The sequence below is a fragment of the Pelophylax lessonae genome, assembly GCF_965119305.1.
Source record: "Pelophylax lessonae genome assembly, chromosome: 11".
Classification (NCBI taxonomy): domain Eukaryota; kingdom Metazoa; phylum Chordata; class Amphibia; order Anura; family Ranidae; genus Pelophylax; species Pelophylax lessonae.
This window is the reverse complement of record NC_138778.1, coordinates 175,409,744-175,434,873: the sequence shown is the minus strand read 5'-3', so window position 1 is coordinate 175,434,873 and position 25,130 is coordinate 175,409,744. Positions and strand designations below refer to the sequence as shown.

General features: G+C 44.3%; 1 protein-coding gene across 8 annotated transcripts in view; it reads left to right on the top strand.

Annotated features, from left to right (window-relative positions):
* The window catches only part of HDAC5 (histone deacetylase 5), a 168,768-nt gene that overhangs the window by 74,391 nt on the left and 69,247 nt on the right, over positions 1 to 25,130 (top strand). For 6 of the 8 annotated variants that reach the window (XM_082271245.1, XM_082271247.1, XM_082271249.1 and 3 more), the window contains exon 1: positions 3,105 to 3,517. The exons of the other annotated variants lie outside the window; for them this stretch is intronic. In XM_082271245.1, the coding sequence (XP_082127371.1) occupies positions 3,364 to 3,517 (154 nt within the window). In that variant the 5' untranslated portion in view covers positions 3,105 to 3,363. Of the gene's footprint in view, positions 1 to 3,104; positions 3,518 to 25,130 lie in introns of those variants that run through there. 8 annotated transcript variants of the gene reach the window in all.

Genomic DNA, 25,130 nt, shown 5'->3' with positions numbered 1-25,130 from the left:
TCCCTTACATTGGTGGTTATTGGGAAGAATGCTCCTTTCATTGGTGGTTAGGGGGAAGAATGTCCCTCACATTGGTAGTCATTGGGAAGAATGCTCCTTACATTGGTGGTCATTGGGAAGAATGCTCCTTACATTGGTGGTCAGTGGGAAGAATGTCCCTCACATTGGTGGTCATTGGGAAGAATGCTCCTTACATTGGTGGTCAATGGGAAGAATGCTCCTTACATTGGTGGTCAGTGGGAAGAATGTCCCTCACATTGGTGGTCATTGGGAAGAATGCTCCTTACATTGGTGGTCATTGGGAAGAATGTCCCTTACACTGGTAGTCAGTGGGAAGAATGCTCCTTACATTGGTGGTCAATGGGAAGAATGTCCCTTACATTGGTGGTCAGTGGGAAGAATGTCCCTTACATTGGTGGTCAGTGGGAAGAATTTCCCTTACATTGGTGGTCAGTGGAAAGAATGTTCCTTATGTTGATCAGTGGGAAGAATGTCCCTTACATTGATGGTCACTGGGAAGAATGTCCCTTACATTGGTGGTCACTGGGAAGAATGCCCCTTACATCTAAATCTATGGGCAGGTGGACATGTTAGTGGAGAAATGTCCATTTACATCTAACGACCTCCAAGTCTGAAAAAAGCGAGGTCGATAAAGACATGGATGAGCAAGTTTGGGGTGGAGGAACTTGACTGGCCTGCGTAGAGTCCTTACTCCAACCCGATAGAACACCTTTGGGATTAATTAGAGCAGAGACTGCGAGCCAGGCTTTCTCGTTCAACATCAGTGCCTGACCTCACAAATGCGCTTCTGGAAGAATGGTCAAACATTCCCATAGACACACTCCTAAACCTTGTGGACAGCCTTCCCAGAAGAGTTGAAGCTGTTATAGCTGTAAAGGGAGGGCTAACTCAATATTGAACCCTATGGACTAAGACTGGGATGCCATTAAAGTTCATGTGTATGTAAAGGCAGGCGTCCCAATACTTTTGACAATATAGTGTATGTGAACGGCCTTCTTTGGAAATAATGTTTTTTTAAATGACATGCAAATCTATGCTTTTCCGATTGCATCTGATTCGCATGTGTGAACCTGGGCTGAGTGTTTTAGAGCTACAAAACGCTCGTAGGACATAATGATGCAATAAGGCTAAGTTCACATGTAGGCATTTTGGGGCATTTTTGGGGCGTTTTTCTGGTCTAGGATCAGCTCAAAAAACGCCAACAAGACAAATCCTATTCATTTCAATGGCCCCTGTTCACATCTGAGCGTTTTGACGTTTTAAGCAAAACGCCCAACGCTCAAAAAAGTACATGAGCTTCTTTTTGGGCAGATTACAGGCGTTTTTATTTTTTTCCATTGGTCCCTAGTCAATCTAAAAACGCCTGCACAAAAACGCCTGTAAAACGCCTGAAAAAACGCCTGTAAATAGCAACGCCAAGATGTGAACATAGCCTTAAAGTGGGACTTTATGGCAACCAAGAAATTTGAAACAATATAGTTAAAAAGAGGCTTTATTTATACAAAAATTGAAAATTGCATCCATGCATGAAGAATGTCTGGTCTAAACACCATATGTGATTATCTTGTTGTCTCCTTGCTAAGGGTGACCATAAAGTGCATTATACATGTGACAGTATAGATAGCCACTGATTCTTTCCAACGCGTTTTGATTTAACATGATCTTCCTCAGGGAGTAGCAGGTGGATTAACATATGTGAATCGACCAGGTTCTAAAAGCAAGTGATTGCTGTGGAACATCCCGAGGGGGTACACAGGACAGGGCAGTATGGCCAATAATCCCCCACTGAAGGCAGGAGGGAAAAAGGCAACCACACAAGGCAGGCCCACCGCAGACTGTCTGCCCACCAAAGTCTGGAGAAAAAAAGCTCAAGTGTAGGAACGGCAAGAAATGTCATAAGATGGTGATTTCCATTAGATCCTGTATAAGGCAGATCCCCCTGGAAAGATATGGCTCGAGCAGTCTAAGCCCTCGTTCACATTGCATGATAAGTCGCAGCCAATTGCCAGCAATAGCGCCGTTCCAATCGCTGCGATGCCGACTTTAGCGGTGCTGCACCGGTATACAAAATTAGTACCTGCGCTACTTCTGGCGATTTCGGGTGTGACTTCAATAAACATCTGTGCATGAAGCTGCTCAGATGTCTTTCAAGTCGCACCCGAAGTCGCACCGAAATGCGGCTGTGAAATCGTGCGATTTCATATAAAGTTGCATGATTTCAAAGCCGCGTTCAATGTAACTGAGGTCTTATGGGGCATAATAATTGACATATGTGCTGTGATATATATATATATATATATATATATATATATATATGTTTTTTTTATCCGATCGATGTGCGTTTCAATCAAAAAGTTCAAATCTGCAAACAATCGAATAGCCATGAACTCAGTTTTGATCGGATGCGGGCAAACAGATATGATCGGCCAGTGCGGAAACGAATGGATCGTTTTGCATCGATTGGCAGCACTGTTCATAAATGAGCATATTTCAATCGATGAGATTATAGGGTGGAAACAAAGATGCGCTGCGCAAACTGTTGGCGCTATATAAATCCTGTATAATAATAATAATAATAATAAAGATGCGATCGGAAGTTATGATAGGATCTTAACTATCGAAATCCACGTCCCTGTGTTTCATAGCGATCAATTGTCAAATATAGATTGATTATTTCTATCGGGAAAGATCGATTGAAGTGTATATGGTCACATGTTGTGTGTGGAGTGCGGTAACCCGTAGCAACCAATCAGATTGTGACTTATCGGCGGTGATATTTTTTGTTTTTTGCTAGGTGTATGTAGTCGTTGTGTTCTGGATTTTCTATTGTTATCGCTGTGCGTCCTTCTTGTCTGTTTGTATGTCTGTGGTCCCCCCCCCCCCCAGTCTGTGTCTGGTGTGACACTTGTGCTGTGTTATTCCTGAGCAGTCCTTCCTTATCCCCCTGCAGCGCTCTCCTTTCCCCCTCTCCCTCGTTCTCTCTCTCTCTCTCTCCCGTCTATTTATATCTGACTCCTCCTCTCCTGTTCTATTTCAGTCGCTCTACTGCAGAACCTTCCACTTGCATCCCAGCACCGCTCACTAGGCAGAAGGGGGAGGGCAGGGTACAGGCCTAACGAAAACCTCCTCGCCAACCTCCAGGCGCTGCCACCCCGCCGTCTCCCAGCCACGTCCCTCTCTTCTTTTTTGGCGATGGATTATCTGAGCTCCATGCCTACGCCGAGCCGCTGTTAAAGAAGAAGCCAAAGTAGTCGGAGTTGCTGGGGAGCGGGGCCAGGCGTTGTTGGGGAGTAGGGGAGGGGAGGTCGGCTGGTTAGCTTGGCAGCGGAGAGGGTTCCGGGAATGTTGCTGCTTCCCCGAGCCCTGGCGCTGCCTGACATGCTGCAGACTATTTATGAGACCGAGCCCTGCGTGTCCTCTGCAGATGGTGTTAAGGGGCGAGAGCCAGCGTTGGAGCTCCTGAGCCGGGCACAGGGGCACATCATGCCCACCGCAGGTGAGATGACTTTCCAGACTTCATTCGTAGGGAGCCCCCCTCCGTCTCCCATCCAATCACAGAAATCCCTAATAAGTAAGCACTTGCATCGTCTTACCTGGAAAGAGTTGTCCTCATCCAGGTGGTGTACCAACCAACCATCCCATAGCCGTTCTTTAGAGTTTGGTGTCCCCAGCATCCTTCATCCCTCCCGTTCTTGTCTACTCTGCACATCACCTGCATCCCCAGTGCTTCTCCCTTGTGTCTGCCTTCACTTACTGTACTTTGTCATGATGAAGTCTTAGATTCCCTCTTCTTCATTGTCACATCTACAGTACAGAGAAAAGTCTGCCTGCCTTACTGTCAACTTTACCGAGCAAAACTTCTATTGTTCTCTATGAATGGCACACAGGTACTGTCCGTGATGTCCATTTATCTCATCCACTTCATGTACAGATGCTGGACACATACCTGCCACTTCCTCACAATGCATTGCTGCCGCTGGCTCTCATCTGGTCGGGACATGTACCTGACATTTATTGTATACACAGGATTCTCACCTCCTAATACACAGACAACAGGACCTCTCACCTTCTCCTTATGTACAGTCTTCAGGACCTCTCACCTCCTTATATACAGTCATCAGGACCTCTTACCTCCTTATATACAGTCATCAGGACCTCTTACCTCCTTATATACAGGCATCAGGACCTCTCACCTTCTTCATATACAGTCATCAGGACCTCTCACCTCTTTATATACAGTCATCAGGACCTCTCACCTCTTTATATACAGGCATCAGGACCTCTCACCTCCTAATACACTGACATCAGGACCTCTTACCTTCTAATACATGGACATCAGGATCTACTTACCTCCTACACAGACATCAGGACAAACTTACCTTCTCTTAATGCACGGACATCAGGATCTACTCACCTCCTTCTAATACACAGATGTCAGGATCTACTTACCTCCTTCTGCTACACAGACATCAGGATCTACCCACCTCCTTCAAATATACAGACATCAAGACTAACTCACCTCCTCTTAATACATAGATGTCAGGACCTCTTAACTTCTCTTTCTAATACACAGGTATCTGGACCTCTCACCTTCTCCTAATACACAGAGATCATGATGACCTCTCATCTTCTCCTTCTAATACCCAGGCATCTGGACCTCTCACCTTGACCCTATATACATAAACAAAGACCTATTTGCCAAATTCTTATACACAGACATCAGGACCTCTCTCTTTTCTTTAATACACAAACATCAGGACCTCTTAACTTCTTCCATTACACAGATAGAAGGGCCCCTGACCACCTTCCAAAACAGACATCAAGAACTTTCCCCTTCTCCTTATATACAAACATCAGGACCTTTCACCTTCTCCTTATATACAAACATCAGGACCTTTCACCTTCTCCTTATATACAAACATCAGGACCTTTCACCTTCTTATATACACACAGCGGGACCTATCACCTTCTTCTAATGCACAGCCACAGACATCAGGACCTTTGACCTTCGTCTTCTACACGGACATCAGGACCTCTCACCTTCACCTTCTACACAGACATCAGGACCCTTTACCTCCAAGACATCTTACTCTAATACATGGCACAATGATACATGTAAATTCAGTAAGGCATTATGTGTATACTCAGTAAGGCAGTACATGTATACTCAGGAAGGCAATACAGGTATATTCAATAAAGCAGTATGTGTGTATATTCAGTAAAGCAGTACGTGCCAATTCAGTAAAGCAATACAGGTATGTTCAGTAAGGCAGTACAGGCATATTCAGTAAGGTAGTACTTGTACGTTATATTCAGTAAGGCAATACAAGTATATTCAGTAAAGGAGTAGGTGTAAATTCAATAAGGCAGTATCTATATATTCAGTAAGGCAGTACCTGTATATGCAGTAAGGAAATATAGGTATATTCAATAAGGCAGTACCTGTATATCCAGTAAGGAAATATAGGTATATTCAGTAAGGCAGTACATGTATATCCAGTAAGGGAATATAGGTATATTCAGTAAGGCAGTACCTGCATATTAAGTAAGGTAGTATAGGTATATTCAGCAAGGCAGTACATGTATATCCAGTAAAGTAGTACAGATATATTCAGCAAGGCAGTACATGTATATTAAGTAAGGCAATACAAGTATATTCAGTAAAGGAGTAGGTGTAAATTCAATAAGGCAGTATCTATATATTCAGTAAGGCAGTACCTGTATATACTGTAAGGCAGTATAGTTATATTCAGTAGGGCAGTACAGGTATATTTAGTAAGGCAGTACCTGTATATACAGTAAGACAGTATAGGCATATTCAGAAAGACAGTACAGGTATATTTAGTAAGGCAGTACTGGTATATCCATTAAGGCAGTACAGGTGTATTTAGGAACACAGTACAGATATATCCAGTAAGGCAGTACAGGTATATCCAGTAAGGCAGTACAGGTATATCCAGTAAGGCAGTGACCACAACAGCGAAGGTGTGCAAAGTGTATTTACTAGAGATTAGCAAATGTTTAAAAATCCGCTCATCCAATGACTTTTATGATAACTCAGGGCCCGGTCAGGTATGCTGGCATTTTTGTTCTACTTTGCTTTTTTCTTGAAGTTCCATAAAACCCTGGCACACCTTACATACAGTATGCATTTGTAGGCATTCCCCTGCCATACTAATGCCAGCCCCTAGGTCCTCCAACATCAGGTGGATGCTTCAAAAGGGGCAAAAATGGCCATCAAACTCCTCCTCTGACTCTTCTGCAAGTCCCTGCCCTCTAAATGATGCTATGAGATTAATGGTAGTATTTGCCCCTCCAACACCTTGGGGACATGTCAGCTTCTGCACATGCCACTGGTGATCAGATAGAGGAGTACCTTGGACCATTCACTTCATGTAAAAGATGTATGTTTTTTTTTAGTTTATGTGTTGGGGGGACATTTCTTTTAAAGCACCTGTCCATTGTGGAGAGCATATGCCCTGGCATCAGCATGGCATTGGACCCACGAACCTCAGGGGTGCCTGACCTATTATCATTTTAGGTTGGAATTGGTCCAATTTTTATTCAATGCGAAAAACATCACAAGTGAAAAAAAATAAAATTGTATTGAGCTACTTCCCCTTATTTATGTGAAATAAGTGGGTATAAACCCGTACCTTCAAATATACCTCCAAATGTGCAGAATACATTCCTCCTGCCCTATCATAATACACGGACATAGCAAAGTGTACCTTTCCCTCCCCAATACACAGACATCAGGGCTCTATATATCCTATAGCTGTCTATTTCTTCCATTTTCTGTGCTGTCCTTTGTGTGTATGTAAACTCTGTGTGTATGTAAACTGATCATTACTGCGCACATACATGCAAAATGGCACAAACATGTGTCGGAGATTGTGTGTGATGTGTGACAGGCTATATATAATTCCAGTTGTATATTTTTAGCTTTACTGATGTCTGCAGACTAGAGGAATGCTGCATGAATGCTGCACTCCCATGCTGATCCTCCTCCTTGTGTGTAGATATAAATACATCAATAAAGATATATATATATATATATATATATATATATATATATATATATATATATTACTTGTGGATGTGCCTTGTTGAGCAGCATTCCAGGATCTCAAAATAGTTTAAAGGTAGATCAAAGCAACACTGATAGTCATTAAAGTAGACTGTGCATTTGGTGTTAATAAAGTTGTCTAATTCATGTTCTTGAAAGGTTTAGTCCATTCTTCAACGCCTGGCTAAAAAGGATGAGGATATCTCTGTTATGACAGTATATATGGGTGTTTGTGCTATCCAGGTTATAGGGGAGGCATCTCCACTCTATATATTGAGTTAGTTGATTCTCCCAAAGAGTTATCTAAACCTTTAGGCATGGGAGCAGGACTTGGATACTGATGTAGAACCAGAAGAATGGTCCAAGTGGATTGATTGGGTGTATAAAGCCTCGTACACACGAAATGAATTTCCGCCGACCGGTCGTCCGTCTTTTGTCCAGAGTGGTGTCTGTTGGTTGGAATGTGCTCTAGACTGCACACAAATTTTCTCGTACGACAGAATTCTACTTCAGAAGTGATGTCATGTGCTGGATTGTTTTGTATGTGTTCTTTCATCTCTGAGCATGCCTAGTCTTGCTCATAAGATTTTTCCCCTTCGAAATCTGTACTAATGAGGCGAAAATCGGACATGTTTTGATGGTCGACAAAAATTATATAGCCGGCACACCAGGATTTTTTTGGCCGAAAAGTCAGAGTCGGTTGTCGGAAGTACCATACTAACAAGCCGAAAATCGGCAGATCGGTCGTCGGACGAAAATTCCTGGCCGAATTTCGACTCGTGTGTACGGGGCTTTAGGGTCTTTTAAATGTAATTCTGGTGCAAGTAAATTTAAAGTCTTCTCCAAATGACACTTGGTATCATCTAGACCAGCCTTTCTCGATGTTTTAATACTAATGAACCCTTAAAATAACTTTCCGGTCTCTGAGAACCCCTAGTAATAAGTGCTATATCTAAAGATTATGGTATATTGGTATGAAGGTCACTGTGGCCAGTGCTACTTACATTTGTAGTCTTTGGGGAAACACCCCCTCCCCAATATTAGAGATAGCTAAAAAGATCATTGTTGTCAGTGGGTATTTATTTGGGAGATAGAAACTGTTCATTGCACAAGGAACCCCTAGCAACTCCTGGAGAAACCCTAGGGTTCTACAGAACACTTTTGAGAAATGCTGATGTAGGCAGACCAGGGGTCAGTTTTTTGTCCTTCAGACTTTAGGGTGGTCAGACTGTGGCTAGTAGGGGTATACATTTTCCTGGAATCAGTGGGAGTACACATTAGATTTAGTAATAGGCAGAGGAACAGTGTCCCATCGCTGGTGTCAGTGGGAGGAATAGTGCCCCATCATTGGTGCCAGTGGGAGAAATTGTTCCCCATCGTTGGTATCATTGGAAAAAATAGTGCCCTATTGTTGGTGTCAATGGGAGAAATGGTGCCCCATTGTTGGTGCCAATGGGAGAAATGATGCCCCATTGTTGTTATCAGTTGGCAGAACAGTGTCTCGTATCAGTGGGAGCAATAGTGCCCCAAGGGCTGGATAAAGTCAAGCAAAGGGCCACATCTGGCCCCTGGGCCACAGTTTGGAGACCACTGATGTAGACTAAAAAAGTGTATCCTCTTCAAACTGCTTTTAACAAAATGGCCAAAGGGGGGGGGGGGGGAGATACGTTTCAGTTATGAGGGCAAAGTCCAAAGGTGCAGGTTTTAGATGTGTCTTTGGACTCATATGCATGGGTACAGGTATAAACATACTGAAAACCGTCTGGGACTGCTCTACTGAATAAACATATGCCAGAGATCCTGAAGACCTTTCAGAGACTCATATTCTATGTTTGCTTAGCCGCCAAGCTAGACGTTGCTAAGACATCCAAAATATTCATGATAAGCTTGGAATTTTTAAAGAATTACCTATCTTAGATTATGATCTGCAAAAAAATAGCCAGAACAACTAATAACAAACAAGCAGTCTTTGAGATGACATAGGAATCCTTGGCTAAATATACCCAACTTTGGCCTTGGTTTCAGTGGACAGGAGGCTGACCTTTTGGGGCATCTTGCCTTGAAGGCTAAGGAAGTAGACAAGGCAAATGGGCTGGAGGATGTCATGTTTCACTTCTCTTGTCTTTCTGTCTTCTTTTTCTAGGCTGTTTTCTCCCTCTCTTCTTCTTTATCTCCTTGTTACAAAACCTGTTACTTTGTGCAGTGTTAGACCTTTTACTCAGAGCATTACCCTGGTGAGGTGACTGACAGCGATCTACCTTAATACTGGAAGTTTTGGCATAAATATCAAGCAGACAACATACAGTATGATTGTAGATGCATATATTATTGAAAAGTATTGGTCTTTATTAGTTTTCCTAACCAGGGTTCCTCCAGGGTTCCTTGAGCAATGAGCAACTTCTGCCTCTTAGAAAAGTTCCCACTGACACCACCGATCTTTTTAGCTATCTGTAAGGGGAGAATTCTTCCCAATGACTACAAGTGTAAGGAGCATTCTTCCAGGGGCGTAACTACAGGGGTTGCAGTTGCAACCAGGCCCCATGTTCCAGGGGGCCTGTGCGGCTCCCCTGTACACCTGGATAGGAGGGGCGGTGGGGGCAGCATGTAGAGAAATCACTGTCCTCCTTTTTCCTCCTGTAGCTGCAGGAGGAAAATGGAAGAGATTGGTTTCCCTGTATGCTGCCCCCGCCACTCCTCCTATCAAGGTTCACTTGTGTTCTACTGTCTCTGGGCCCCTGTGTGCTCCCCTGATCCCCCCCCTCCCCCCAGTGTGCCCCTTCCCCTCTCCTGCCGGCTGCTGCAGGGGATGTGTCACAATAGAGAACCAGGAAGGGGTCAGTAAATATGTAATTTACCAGCGCCTTCCTTTTCTGAATGGACAGAGTCATAGTCAGTGAAAAATAAAATAAAATGATAAAAAAATAATACAATTAAAATACCAAAAAATAAAAACTGACACCAGTGGGTGAACTTCCAGGATGGCAAAGGTCACACTTACGAAGGCCCCAAGATGGCAGGAATGGGGGCCTACTGCAGAACTTGTGAAAGGGCCCTGCTGCGGGACCGTAATGAAGGGCCCCGCAACGAGAGTAAAGGGCCCCAGGATCAGTGAGAAGAGCCCCAGGCTCGAAAGGAAGGGCCCCGGCCAGGGGTCCGGGGGCCCTTCATGGTTTCTTGCACCGGGGCCCTGAAGGTACTAGTTACACCTTTGCATTCTTCCCACTGACCACCACACTAACGTATCATGAGTTGTTGCTATAGTCATTTTTATAAGGGGTTCCTTGAGACTGGAAAGGTATTTCAAGGGTTCCTCTATGTTGAAATGATGTTGAGAAAGGTTGAGTTAGCAGAACTGCAACCATGCAAAATGAGTATCACTGTTTACAATGTATATTACACTTCTGTATTTGTTGGTCTTGATTATATCATTGATATGATGCAGTAGAAAAGAATAAAACTAATTGAAAGAAAAAGTTAATTTCTTTAAAATAAAACAGTTTAGAAGACTATCTGCAGTCCAAAGTGCCAGTTCAGTTTGGTCTGATTGCTGGCTTGTTGAGTTATAAGCCATCTTCTTATATCTGCTAAGGAGTTCTTTGATCCCAGATCCACCTAACTGCCACAAACAGACCCAGTTGTTGGCATTAGGCCCCTTTCACATGGGCAGACCAATCGGATCCGCCTGTTAGTTTTTTAGACGGACCCAATAGGACCATCTATTGCCCCCTATGGAGCAGCGGGTGTCAACGGACATGTTTCCATTGACACCCACCAACACCTGATCCTATCTTCTAAAAACAGACACATGGGGATCCATTCCCCATCTGTCAAGCAAATCAGATCGGCTGGCCGTGGGGTGTAAATGGAAAGGCGGTCTGTTTACATCCGACCGCCCAAAGAGGACAACTGGCTGTCTGTCATGCTCTGCATAAATGGTGTGGACATGGACAAGCCATCCACCTGCTTAGTGGGGATCAGTGGACAGAGTCTCCGCTGAGCAGGTAGACTCCTGGCGGAGTCCGCTCCAAGTCAAAGGGGCACTGTCCTGATATCCTCTCTATAATATAAAAGTACACATTGTACCCCAGTTCTCCAGTCTGAACTTCCCTTCTATATTTGAAGTTTGGCCTTCTGATTAACCTGTTGTTGCCCAGACATATGTAACATTATGCCTCCACACCTGCTTAGCCCTCCAGACCCGTCTCCTCTTCTTCCCTATATCCTTCATTTGCCCCTCCATGCTAACTCTTCCCCTTGCACCTTCACCAACCTCCCCACATCACTCATCTCATCTACTACTTCTTTTAGCATCCAAGTTCTTCACTTCCCTAGAACTTTATTTACATTTTTTTATTACAGATATTAAACCCTAGTTTACACTTAATCGATCCTGGATGCATTTTTAAACGCACAGATTGGCATGACAGGCTAGATATCGTGGGGTTGATTTACTAAAACTGGAGAGTGCAAAATCTGGTGCAGCTCTGCATAGAAACCAATCAGCTTCTATGTTTTTTTGTCAAAGCTTAATTGAACAAAGCTGAATTTAGAAGCTGATTGGCTAACATGCACTTCTGCATTCGATTTTGCACTCTTCAGTTTTAGTAAATCAACCCCTATGTGTTCCTATTGAGGTGGTTTACACAGATGTGACCCACACGCATTGCGTTATGAGTGTGATTATGAATGGTGTCCTGTGCGAGTTTGGAGAAGTGCGTTTCAGACTCACAAGTAATAGAGTATAGTGGCATGCAGAGGTCAGTGTTCACAAAGGATTGGGATTAATAGGCGTTTCTGCACTGAAGTCAAGGGGAGGCATTTTTGCACTGAAGTCAGTATGAGGCGATTTTGATTTGAAGTCAATGTGAGGCGATTTTGAATTGAAGTCAATGAGGAGGCGTTTTTGCATTGAAATCAACGGGTGGCGTTGTTGCATTGAAGTCAAAGGGAGGCATTTTTACATCGAACTCAACGGATGGTGTTTTTTGCATTGAAGTCAATGGGAGGTGTTTTTGCACTGAAGTCAATGTGAGGCGATTTTGAAATGAAGTTAATGTGAGGCAATTTTGAATTTAAGTCAATGAGGAGGCATTTTTGCATTGAAGTCAACGGGAGGCGTTTTTGCATTAAAGTCAACAGCAGGCGTTTTTGCATTAACCACTTCAATACAAGGCACTTTCACCCCCTTCTTGCCCAGGCCAATTCTCCCCTTTTAGCGCTGTTGCAGTTTGAATGACAATTGCGCGGTCATGCAACACTGTACCTACACCAAATTTATGTCATTTTCCCCCCACAAATAGAGCTTTCTTTTGGTGGTATTTGATCCCCTCTGGGTTTTTTCCATTTTGCTAAACAAATAAAAAAAGACCGAAAAGTTTGAAAAAAAAAAAAAAGTTTTTTTGTTTATGTTATACAATTTTGTAAATAAATACGTTTTTCCTGCACTGATGAGCACTGATGAGACTGCACTGACAGGCACTGATAAGGAGGAACTGATGGGGTGGCACTGATGGGGTGGCACTGATAGGCGGCACTGATATGTGGCACTGATAGGTAGCACAGATATGCAGCATTGGTGGGCACTGATAGGCGGAACTGCTGGGCACTGATAGGTGGCATTGATGGGCACTGATAGGTGGCACTGAGGGGCACTGATAGGTGGCACTGATGGGCACTAATGAGCACTGATAGGCAGCACTGGTGGGCACTGATGGGCACTGATAGGCGGCACTGATCGGCACTGACGGGCGGCACTTATGGGCACTGATAGGCGGCACTGGTGGGCAATAATGGGCACTGGTGGGCGACACTGAAAGATGGCAATGATGGGCACTGGTGGGCAGCACTGATAGGGAGGGCACTGGCGGGCAGCACTGATGGGGAGGGCAATGGGGGGCTCCCTGAGCCCTGATTGCCATCCCTGGTGGCCATAGTGGGCATCCCTGGGGTCATAGGTGGGCATCCCTGGGGTCATGGGTGGGCATCCCTGGTGGTTCTAGTGGCACCCTCCCCCCGAGGGTCTGCACTGGTAATCAATGATCTGATTACCAGTGCCGACCCCCCCCCCCCCCCCCTGTCAGGGGAGCCGCCGATCTGCGCTCCACGAACTAAGGAAAGCCGATCAACAGCTCTTCCTGTTTACTATGTGACCAGCCGTGATTGGACACGGCTGGTCACATGGTAAAGAGCTACGTCAGTAGGCTCTTTACCGAGATAGGAGATGCAGGGTGTCAGGCTGACACCTCGCATCACCGATCGCCGGTGGGGCGCGCAGAGCTGTATTATCCTGCTGCCGTCATATGACGTCCGGTCAGGATAATACAACCACAATCCCGCCGTCAATCTGCTATAGGGCGGGCGGGAAGTGGTTAAAGTCAACGGGAGGCATTTTTGCATTGAAGTCAACAGCAGGCATTTTTGCATTAAAGTCAACAGGAGGCGTTTTTGCATTGAAGTCAACGGGAGGCGTTTTTGCGTGGAGGTCAATGGGAGGTGTTTTTGCATTGAAGTCAGTGGGGGCATTTTTGCATTAAAGTCAATAAAAGGCTTTTTTCATTGAAGTCAATGGGAGGCGATTGTGCTTTGAAGTCAATAGGAGGCGATTTTGGCTTTGAAGTCAATGGGAGGTGCAGTTGTGGAGAGAGAGAGAAAAAGCGAGAGAGACGGTAAAATCGCACCTGTACTGAAATACAGAAACCAGAATGGTATTCACAAAGAAACGCATGCCTATTTCGGTAGGCATGTGTGTAAACCCTGGCTTATATAGCGCCAACAATTTATGTAGTTCTTTATATATTGTACATTTGCATCAGTCCCTACCCTCAAGGGAATCCCAATCTAAGGTCCCTATCTCACATAAATACACATACTAAATCCAATTCAGATAGGAGATAACCTGCAGGCATGCCCTGGGAGTGTGGAAGGACACTCCTACAAGCAGAGAGGACATGCAAACCCCATGCAGATAGGAGTTTAGGCCAAGCGGCCTGTTTCTAGTACAAATCAAGTTATCAATGCCTTGGCATATGGTCAAGTGACTGGTTGCCATGTTTCTGCAATCAAAAGAATTCTCAGGATTTCCACTATGTTTTATGCCGTGAAGGCAGAAGGGTGGTAGGGAGCCATGTTTTTGCCATATGTGTACTTTATAAGAAGCCAGCATAACATAGGAGCCATTATTAATGATCGCACGTCACATGAATCAACCAGGCACATCAGCATTATCACATCTTTATTTGGGGTAAATCTAAGGCTGGCCATACATTATACAATTTTCTTCTATAGTTTTCTTTTAGATTTACCAAAACCATATAATATGAGGTCCAACCTAAACACTTTCAATTCATATGCAATCAGGCAGGCCCTTCTACTACATAGTTGAAGGTAAATCTAAGGGAAATTGAACAAGAAAATTATATAATGTATAGCCAGTCTAAAGGACCCTTTTCCTAACATGCCAGAGGGCCTAGGCAAACATCACAAAGGGGTTGATTTACTAAACCTGGAGAGTGCAAAATCTGGTGCAGCTCTGCATAGAAACCAATCAGCTTCCAGTTTTTTTTTGTTTTTTTGTCAGTGCTTAATTAACCGCTTGCCGACCGCCGCAAGTACATTTACTGCGGCGGTCAGCCCCGGCCAGGCAGAGTGACGTAGGGGTACGTCATTCGCCTGTCACTGACTTGTTAGCCAATAGCGGGCTCGTTCACTTACAAGTCAGTGCGTGTGACCGGCGGACCCGATTGGAAATGGAGATCAGACGGCTCTACTATGTAGGACCGTTGATCTCTGTTTTTACACCAGTAGCCATGTCCCTTTACAGTTAGAATCATGCCCCTAGGACACACTTAACCCCTCCCTCTCCAATACAGTTAACCCCTTCCCTGCCAGTGTCATTTTTGCAGTAACAGTGCATATGTATAGCACTATTTACTGCAGTAATGTCACTGGTAACCCCAAAAGTGTCAAAAATGTCAGTCAAGGGTCCGATCTGTCCGCCGAAATGTCGCAGTCCCGCAAAAAAAATCGCAGATCGCCGCCATTACTCGTTAAAAAAAAACCACCAAAAATGACAAAAATCTTTCCCTTTGTTAGTAAACGCGATAACTTTTGCGCAAACCAATCAAAATATGCTTTTTGCAATTTTTTTTACCAAACATATGTAGCATAAAACAAATTGGCCGAAAATGTTAAAAAATGTTGATTTTTACATTTTTTTTTGGGGAATTTCATATAAAAAAATGTGAAAAATATTGTTATTTTTGCAAAATTTACGCTCTTTTTTTGTTTATAGCGCATGATCAAAAAATCGCCCAGGTAATCAAATACCACCAAAAGAAAGCTCTGTTTGTGGGAAAAAAAGGACGTCAAATTCGTTTAGGTACAGCGTCGCACGACCGCGCAATTGTCCGTTAAATTCACGCAGTAAAAAATCGCAAAAAAACCCCTGGTCGGGAAGGGGTAAAATCTTCCGGGGCTTAAGTGGATAAACATTGTGATTGTTTCATGTTATTAGAGACTGCAAGGAGTCTTGTTTTTCAATCAAGCATTTCAATAAGTTAAAGCGGATTTCCAGCTTCTAAAAAAAAAATGTAAAAGTCAGCAGATACAAATACTGTAGCTGCTGACTTTTAATATAAGGACACTTACCTGTCCAGGGGTCCCACGATGTCGGACCCCCGAAGCCGACACATCTATCGGCTTGGGCGCAAGCACCGGCATTGCAACTAAGGGAAACTGGCGGTTAAGCCTTCAGGCTTCACAGACGGTTTCCTACTGCGCATGTGGGATTCGGGCTGCGCATTCTGAATGGCCATGTCATCACAGAAAGCAGTGGGGAGAAAGGAGGAGGGGCTGATGAAAATCGGAAGATGACGTACATTGCCGAGTCCTGCTGGAAATACGACAAAAAATGTGCTTGATTATAGCCTGGAACCCCACTTTAGCCCTCGTTCACATTGGAGGCGGGTTTGAAATCGGTTGAGTTCAGCTGAACTCGCATAATTTCAAACCCCCATTTAATTGCGAGTTCGGGGGCGATTTGAAAGACATCTGTGTGGGTTCATGCCCAGATGTCTATTGAAATCGCCCCTAAATTGCCAAAAGTAGTGCAGGAAATACTTTTGGAAATCAGTGCGGCGGAGCTTCGGACGGTGTTGCTGCCGGCAGTAGGCTGCGATTTGACATGTCAAATCGCCCCGATATGAATGGGGGCTCAAGAAGGGGGGCATATTTTTAGCACTGATTACAGTAGTAATGCCACTGGTCCCCCCAAAAGTGTCAAAAATGTCAGTTAGGGGTCCGATCTGTCCGCCGCAATGTAGCAGTCCCACTAAAAATCACTGATCGCCACCATTATTACTAAAAAAATTAATAAAAATGATAAATCTTTCCCCTAGTTTGTAGACGCGATAACTTTTGTGCAAACCAATCAAAATACGCTTATTGCTAATTTTTTTTTTTTTACCAAAAATATGTAGCAGAATACAAATTGGAATCCTAAAAGGATGAAAAATTTTGATTTTTAAATTTTTTTATTGGGGATGAAAAATTTTGATTTTTAAATTTTTTATTGGGAATGTTATATAGCAGAATGTGAAAAATATATATTTTTTTCCAGAAATGTAGCTCTTTTTTGGTTTATAGCGCAAAAAATAAAAATCACACAGGTGATCAAATACCGCCAAAAGAAAGCTCTATTTGTGGGGGGAAAAAAAGGACACAATTTTATTTCGGTACAGAGACGCACGACCACGCAATTTTCCGTTTAAATAACATAGTGCTGAATCACAAAAAAGGGCCTGGTCATAAGGGGACAAATCCTTCCGATCCAGAACTGGTTAAATATTAATGAAATTACATACTATACATAGAAATTTGGCTATTTTTAAATAATATATAAATATATATATATATATATATATATATATATATATATATATATATATATATATATATATATATATAAAATATTCAGCTGAATATTTAATATATATTAATAAACACATGAAAGACCATAGCTCCACTAATCATATTGATATGCATTAATATTTTATTTAAAACATTTGTTCTCCCTACTGCCCTGGCTCCTCTCCCCTGCAGCAGCGCTGCCGGCTTCCTTCCTCTTCTCTCCCACCGGCTGCTGCTGTGGTCACACACAGAAGGATGTTTTAGAATAAGTGGGGGAGGGGGCAGGTAAATATGTTCCTTTTCTGAATGAACACAGTGAGTGATCAGTTCCATGTGTTTGAGTTTTGGAGTGCACACCCAAATGCTATTGGCTGCGTACACCTATGTGTGTACATGCCAGCCAATATTGTCTAATATATATATTAAATACAATATGCACACTGTGTTCCCTGCTTATTTCTGCTGTGCAGTGATTGTGCTTTGCCGTTCTGCTGTAATCAATATACCTGAATTTGACTTGGTACTGGCCCCTTGTAGTTACCTGCACATTAGAGCGCAGACTGGGAAAGGGAGGGGCACTTGGGGTTAATAAGGTGCTTTGCATGCAAATATATTGACAAGGATCATCCTGATAGGAGGAGACGGCAGCGTACGGAGCTCATCAGTCTGCTGCTGCTCCTCCAATGTCCAGTCGTGGGTTGGGGTAGGGAGGTGACCAGACTAAATGACATAACTGCAGCAGAGGAAATCTAATGGTTAAAATACGAAATACTATAGCAGGTAAAACTACATTTATGTACATAAGCTTTGATCTGTGATGCTTTGAGTTCGGCTTCAAAGGGATCAACTAGCTAATATAACGTGTGACATTTTATAAAAGTATCTATAACCCTGTTGCCCAACCTGCACCCGGAGGGCCGAATGCGGCCCTTTGGTATATGATATGCCGCCCTTGGACCTCAGTAGCCTGTAACAGAAGCACTGATTAGGGTAATCGCTTCTCGGCCTTTTGGCTAAGATCAAGTGTAGTATCTGTTCTTATCAGTGTTGGAATGGAACCTGAAGGTTAGTATCGGTGGTGGCCGAAGTTAACCGGGGCACTCTGGGCGTAACTGGAGGACCGGAGTAGGCCAAACCAGAGAAAGCCGGATGGTTCCAATGCCTTCCTGATTTGAATGGGTCCGCCCCTACCAGTTTGAAGGGAGCAAGAAAGCTGGGGAAAGACGGTTAGTATTGCTCCTGGATGTAATTGGTGAGGAATTGGGATGGCGGTGGGAGGGCCTTTCCTCCTGGGTTGAATCTGGCCTTGCAAAAGGCTTGTCCCCAGTTGAAGGCAGGCTCTCTCTAAGCTGTCCACGTTCCAAACCTCCTGGTAGGTAAGGGCTACACTCGGTCTGGCCATTGGGCCGGGGTAGAGAAAGCCCGTAGTGTATGTGCCCCTGGGGTGGCAGCCCAGGGGTGCCTTAATTCTCACTGGTGAGGGGCAGCTCGCCTTGAGTTTTTCGGCACCATGGTCACTGCACCTACGCACACTTTTTTAAGCACCTGCCTCTTGGGCAAGGCCTTTTGGCTTCGACCAGAGGAATTTTTATTCCGGCCGGAAGGCCTGCCTTTGTTTTTCACTTAGGCACTAATTCACCTCTCCACTTCCCCTCCCCCACCTTTTTGTTTGTGTGTGCCTTTTCTTTGTAGTTTGTCACTTTTCTATCACCTTTTTTTCACCTGCACGACTTGTAGGGTGTGGGTCCTCGGGCCCTACCTTGAGTCTTGGGAGGGGGTGGATATGGCCTTTTGGCTTGGTCTGCCCTCTCTCATGGGGTCTCCCTTCGGGGGAGCCCCACTTAGTACTCGGTGGGGGCTGTTTCGGCAGTCCCCCTGAAGAACGGGGTCAGTCTGGTTTCGGCCAGACTGACCATGAGTACCTTAAATCCCTGTCAGGAGTCTTGCGCCCCGGGGGATCGAGGTTCGGGTCCTACCTCTTCGGAGGGAAGACCATTTGTTCGCACACCCTGTGCACTTTTTGTGTTCCTCACGTTTGTGTGTGTGCACTTTTTTATGCACCGGGTGAAGTCTTTTGAGTGTGTTTCACACGCTACGGGCTTTAAAAAAAAAAAAAAAAACTGATTAGGGTAATAGCATTGATTTCTACTAGCCTCATGTAACGTTCCCAGTTTTATATTGTCTTCTGCAGCATATCCCCAGCCAACAATGTAGCATTTTCAAACATAATATATAGCGCAGCGCAATTTAAAATGTGGTCGATCTTCAAATACAATCAAATATCACACATAAAGAAAGAATCCACAATTATTAACATATAATAAAGTCCAAAATACAATACAGGTCCACCACGGTGTTCAAAGTGCTTTATCCTTCATTAAAGAATATAAGTGATAGTCGTGCCTCCACCACCAGTTTATAATGGCCGCTCACCTTCAACATATGACCCCGGAATTAACAGCTAGGTCAAAAGAGCGTTCGTCTTCCTCCAGGGGATATCTGGGTGGGGAGTCTGGTGCTCTCAAATTCCCCTCTCTTCTCACCATCGAACATGGGTAAATATGGAAGCACCAGAAAGCACCAATAGTGTTCTCTGATTTAAAGCTTTATTAGTGCCCATAAAAAAAAATTAATAAAAAAAAAAATAAAGCAGTTACGAGATACAGCACTATATTAGTGCAACAGAAGCTCTAATACACAGAATGACTCAGACAAGCTGATAGTAAGGTGGCCACGGGATGAAGTCACAACCAGGACTCTGCTCCCCTATACGCGTTACGTCCCGGAGACGCCTACATTCCTGTCCCAAGACCTAATACGCCAAGTTTTTTCAGGTTGCCAAAAAATATTGTGGATACCAGAGCTGTCTAGTGTTTCGCTAATTACTAAAGTGTCCCCTATGCAAAGCAACCCCAGTACCTAAAGTGGTTGTAAAGGTAAATAAAAACAAACATGTCTATATTTACCTGCTCTGTGCAATGGAATTGCACAGAGTGACTGTGAACCTCCTCTCCTGGGCCCCCCCATCCCCTGGTGCTCCTGACTCCTCCTCCCTGTCCAGAAGCAGCTTCCCATGGGGCACTGTGCGTACTCGCTCCCGAGCACCGCTGCTGGGTCCATTGACACAGACAGTGGGACATCTATCGTACTGGTGTTGGACCTGCATGCTTTCTGAAAATAAATGTTTTAATGCAAGATAAGTTGAATATTAGTATTATAGCTTAAAGAGGTTGTAAACCTCGGACATGAAATGTGAAAAAGGCATATCCTTCTAAAGTATGTGCTTATCTCAATTAAGGGCACTAAGGGGTTGATTTACTCAAGACAAAGAGGCTGTGCACTTTGCAAAGTGCAGTTGCACTCTGCAAGAGCAGTTGCTCCAGAGATTAGTAAATGAGAGAAATCTCTGCTAACTTCCATCATCCAATAATGTGCAGGAAAAAAATGCAGTTTTTTAAATTTTCCTTGCGTGTGATTGGGTATTCTTTGCAAATGAAGCTTTACCTCATTTACTAAGCTCTGGAGCAGCTGCACTTGCAGAGTGCAACCGCGCTTTGCAAAATGCACATTCTATTTGCCTTTAGTAAATCAACCCCTTAGTGCCCTTAATTGAGACAAGCACACACTATAGAAGGATATGCTTTGTTTATATTTCATGTCTAAGGTTTACAACCACTTTAAGCTATGCCCTAACACTAATATTCAACTTATCTTGCAATAAAAATTTTCTTTCAGAAAGCATAAAGATCCAACACCAGTACAATAAAATGTCAAGATACCGGAGTCCGAACATACTGATTATCTAAAAATAAACAAGTATGACTGGGAACCTTATGGAGTATAGATATCTAGTCTTTCTTTTACTTTATCTAATTGATAAGTGCAGGTCTAAAGCCTAGTACACACTGCTAGTTTTTTTTTCCGTTCAACCCAGCGGGCAGAACAATAAATAAAAAACGGACAGCTTAGGTAGGAACCGATGTACTAACAATCCGATGTTAGTACAGCGATCTCCCCCCGCTGTTCAATTGTATTCTGACCCCCCCACCAGAACACTAAGCTGGATAATTTGGAGAGCACCGACCATAAGCCGGTCGGCAGACCTTTTTCGGTCATGCCCCTTTGACAGAAGCCGAAAAATCCAACTCGCCAAAATCTACAACCACGTCACTTTCAGTGACTCGACAACAGCACTAGAGCAATGGCAGCCTATACACTATGGTCCACGTTATGAGTGGAGAATGTTAGTCCGCCCGCTACTAACACAACGCTTCTCGGCCTTTTGGCTAAGATCAAGTGTAGTATCTGTTCTTATCAGTTGGTATGGACCTTGATGGTTAGTATCGGCATGGGGCTGAAAGGTACCGGGGCGCTCTGGGCGTAACTGGAGGACCGGGAAGTAAGCCATGTCAGAGAAAGCCGGATGGGTCCAATGCCTTCTGATTTGAATGGGTCCGCCCCTGTTAGTTTGAAGGGAGCGAGAAAGCCGGCGTGGTCAACCGGTTAGTACTGCTCCTGGATGTAATTCGTGGGGAATGCGGATGGTGGTGGGAGGGCCTTTCCTCCTGGGTGAATTTGGCTGACAAGGGGGCCATTTTTATCCCAGTTGAAGGTAGGCTCTCCCTAAGCTGTCTACGTTCCTAACCTCCTGGCAGGAAGGGCTACACTGGGTCTGGCCATGGGCCGAGACCGAAGAAGCCCGTGGTGTACGTGCCCCTGGGGTGGCAGCCCAGGGGTGCCCTAATTCTCACTGGTGAGGGGCAGCTCACCTGAGTTTTCCGGCACCTTGGTCACTGCACCATCACACTTTTTCAACACCTGCCTCTTGGGGCGGGCCTTTTGGCCAGCACCAGAGGAATTTTTTATTCCTGGCCAGAGGGCCTGCCAAGGTCCTGCACAGGTCCTGCACTTTGGCACTACCCAGCACTTCTCCACTTCCCCTTTCCCCACTCTGTTTTTCTTTGTCGTGTGTTCACGTTTGTCCCTTTTTGGTTGTTAATCACTTGCACGATTAGTACGGCGTAGGTCCTCGGGCCTGCCCTGAAAGTCTTGGGAGGGGGCGGATATGGCCTTCTGGCTTAGTTCGCCCTCTCTCATGGGGTCTCCCTTCGGGGGAGCCCCACCTAGTACTTGGGGTGGGCTGTTTCGGCAGTACAGAGAACAGGGTCTGCCTGGCTTCGGCTGGGCGGACCTAAGTGAGTACCTCAGTCCCCGTCAGGAGCTTCGCGCCCCGGGGATCAGGGTCTAGGCCCTTCCTCTTCGGAGGAGGGCTATGTGTACGCCTTGTACACTTTTTGTGTGTCTCACATTTTTGCGTGTGTGCACTTTTTTATGCACTGGGTGTTAAGTCTTTTGAGTGTGTTTCACACACCACGGGCTTTAAAAAAAAAAAAAAAGCTGTCAGAACCAACCGATCGGTGTGTTCGATCGCTCGGTTCTCAGTGCAGAGGGGCCGGGGGACAGATGCTCTGTCGGACCGGTGTTGCATCCACCTAGGTAGGTATAAATTTTAAAAAGAAAACTTCTCTTTTAAGGTAATAACATGGATGAAAGATTCTCCACTGCCCGCTATTGTATTCAAACACAAGAACAAACATGAACGGGATTCAAATGTTATAAGCGTTCTTGGGCACACTGGCTCCAGCTTGGCAGCACTCCATCAAACAAGGACTTACCTTAGGAACAGGGAAAGAACTCAGAATCGAGAATCTACAAGCATACAATTCAATGAGGGCACCAAGTCCAAGAATCCAAGGTTTTTAATGATAAAACTGGTTCGTAGCAGCAAAAGTCAACGTGTTTCGGGGCCAAACACACTTCCCCTTCATCAGAGCTGTTATCATTAAAAACCTTGGATGTTTGGTTGGTTGGTGCTCTTATTGGTTTGTATGTTGGCTATTGTATTTAGGCACACATGAATCCAGTGGCATTGCCAAACCGTGACTGAAACTGATTGGCTGATAATTATCCACCTGGCTCAGTCCATTGTGGGGCTTGCAGGACCACACAAAGCTTGAATTATTTGTCTGATTTCAGCAGGAAACAGTCAAAGTTTGAGCTGTCTATGGGCGTCTTTACTTTAGGTATATATATCAGTAAAATCCATGATTTCTACATCATTGACTTGTTCCAGGCCTTTCCCCTCATTTCATGCACTCCCAGCATCCTCCATTCTCACACTCTCTGTATGCAGCTGTTTTGTTCTCGCTATATTTAGCTGTGTTTTTCAGAGTGCTCACAATGAAAGTGGTAAAAGGTGATTAGCTGGCATCCTACAGACTCTCAGCCTCCTTATATCTCCCCCTCCCTCTCTCACCACACTTACACTTTCTCCATTTCTGCCGCCCTCCTCCCAGCCATCTCTCATCCCTCCCTTTTCATTCTTATGTACAGGCTGCTTTTATTGTCTTAGTCTATGTCTGCTCTTCAAAGCCGAACTCTGACACAAACTACCAATCCCAAATTATATAGTCTAATCTCTAGAGTGAGCAAGAGATGGTGGTTATGTTTCTACATACAGTGGGACCATGGAGAACGAACACCGGCACCCTCTAACAGGAAATCAGATCACAGCAGCCAAAAATCACCACATAAACGCACCCCAGATCTATTTCGGTGCCTTTTTGATGCGTTTCCGGATGCATTCCAGATGCCTTTTTTCTTGGTTTTCGTCACTGTACTGGTGTTTGCTGCCTTTTTCATGCGTTTCAGTGCATTCTGGTGCTGTTTTGATGCATTTTACCATGTTCCAGTTCAGTCCAGCGCAGGAAAAATGCAGCATGTTCTACTTTTTTTCTGGAACTGGAATGCCCTGGAACTGACTGCACTGGTGCCATTGGAAACCATATAACTTATTTTCCATGAGTTTTTGATGCAGAAAAAAAAAAAAAAAAACGCACTGGACTGCATGTGGAGTAAACTGGCCCTTAACCCTTGGCCCTGATATATGTGGGTCCAAAACCACTTGGAAAAGCCAGCAGCATGACACCAATGGTCTTCTTAGCTGTCTGTAAGGGCGGCATTCTGACCACCACTGTAAAGCCCCGTACACACGATAAGATTATCGAACGATCTGTCGTTTTCCGTTTTTTGTGGCATGCTAGTCTGATGTGGAGAGTGAAGAGGTTATTTTCATGCGAATTTTCCCGTACGACAGAATTCTACTTCAGACGTGATGTCATGTGTTGGATTGCTTTGTATGTGTTCTTTCATTTCTGAGCATGCCTAATCTTAAGATTTTTTTTCCGTCAAAATCTGTACTAATGAGACGAAAATCGGAGGTTGTATTACGGACGACAAAAATTTTATAGCCTGCACATCAGGATTTTTTCGGCCGAAAAGTCGGAGTCGGCTGTCGAAAGCACCATACTAACAATCCGAAAATTGGCAGATCGGTCGTCGGACGAATTTTCCCTTCAGATTTTCTTATCATGTGTACGGGCCTTAAGGGTTACATGCGTCCCACTAAACACCAACGAAAGGGAGAATGCTTCACCCTGACAACCAATGTAAGGAGCATTCTTCCCACTGACCAACAATGTAAGGAACATTCTTCCCACTGATCACCAATGTAAAGAAAATTCTTCCCCATTAATCACCAATGTAAGGGACATTCTTCCCCCTGATCACCAATGTAAAGAACATTCTTCCCCATCAATCACCAATGTAAGGAACATTCTTCCCCCTGATCACCAATGTAAAGAACATTCTTCCCCATTAATCACCAATGTAAGGGACATTATTCCCCCTGACCACCAATGTAACGAACATTCTTCCCCCTGACCACCAATGTAACGAACATTCTCCCCATTAATCACCAATTTAAGGGACATTCTTCCCACCGATCACCAATGTTACAAACATTCTTCTCACTGGCCACTAAGGTAATGGACATTTTTCCCTTTGACTCCCAATGAACTGGTCTTAGTAAGGGTTCCCTCAAGACCTCTGGGGTAAAAAGTTTCAGAAAGGCTCCTCTACAGTATTTTCTGTAAGAACACATTCTGAGTTGTCACAGAGTTATCTGGCCGTAAATTGTTACGGATATGACCATTTTCCCCACAGTGGCCATTTGTGTGCCCTATGTGGCAGTTATGAATACCAGAATTACATCTATAGCTACCTTGACATTGTA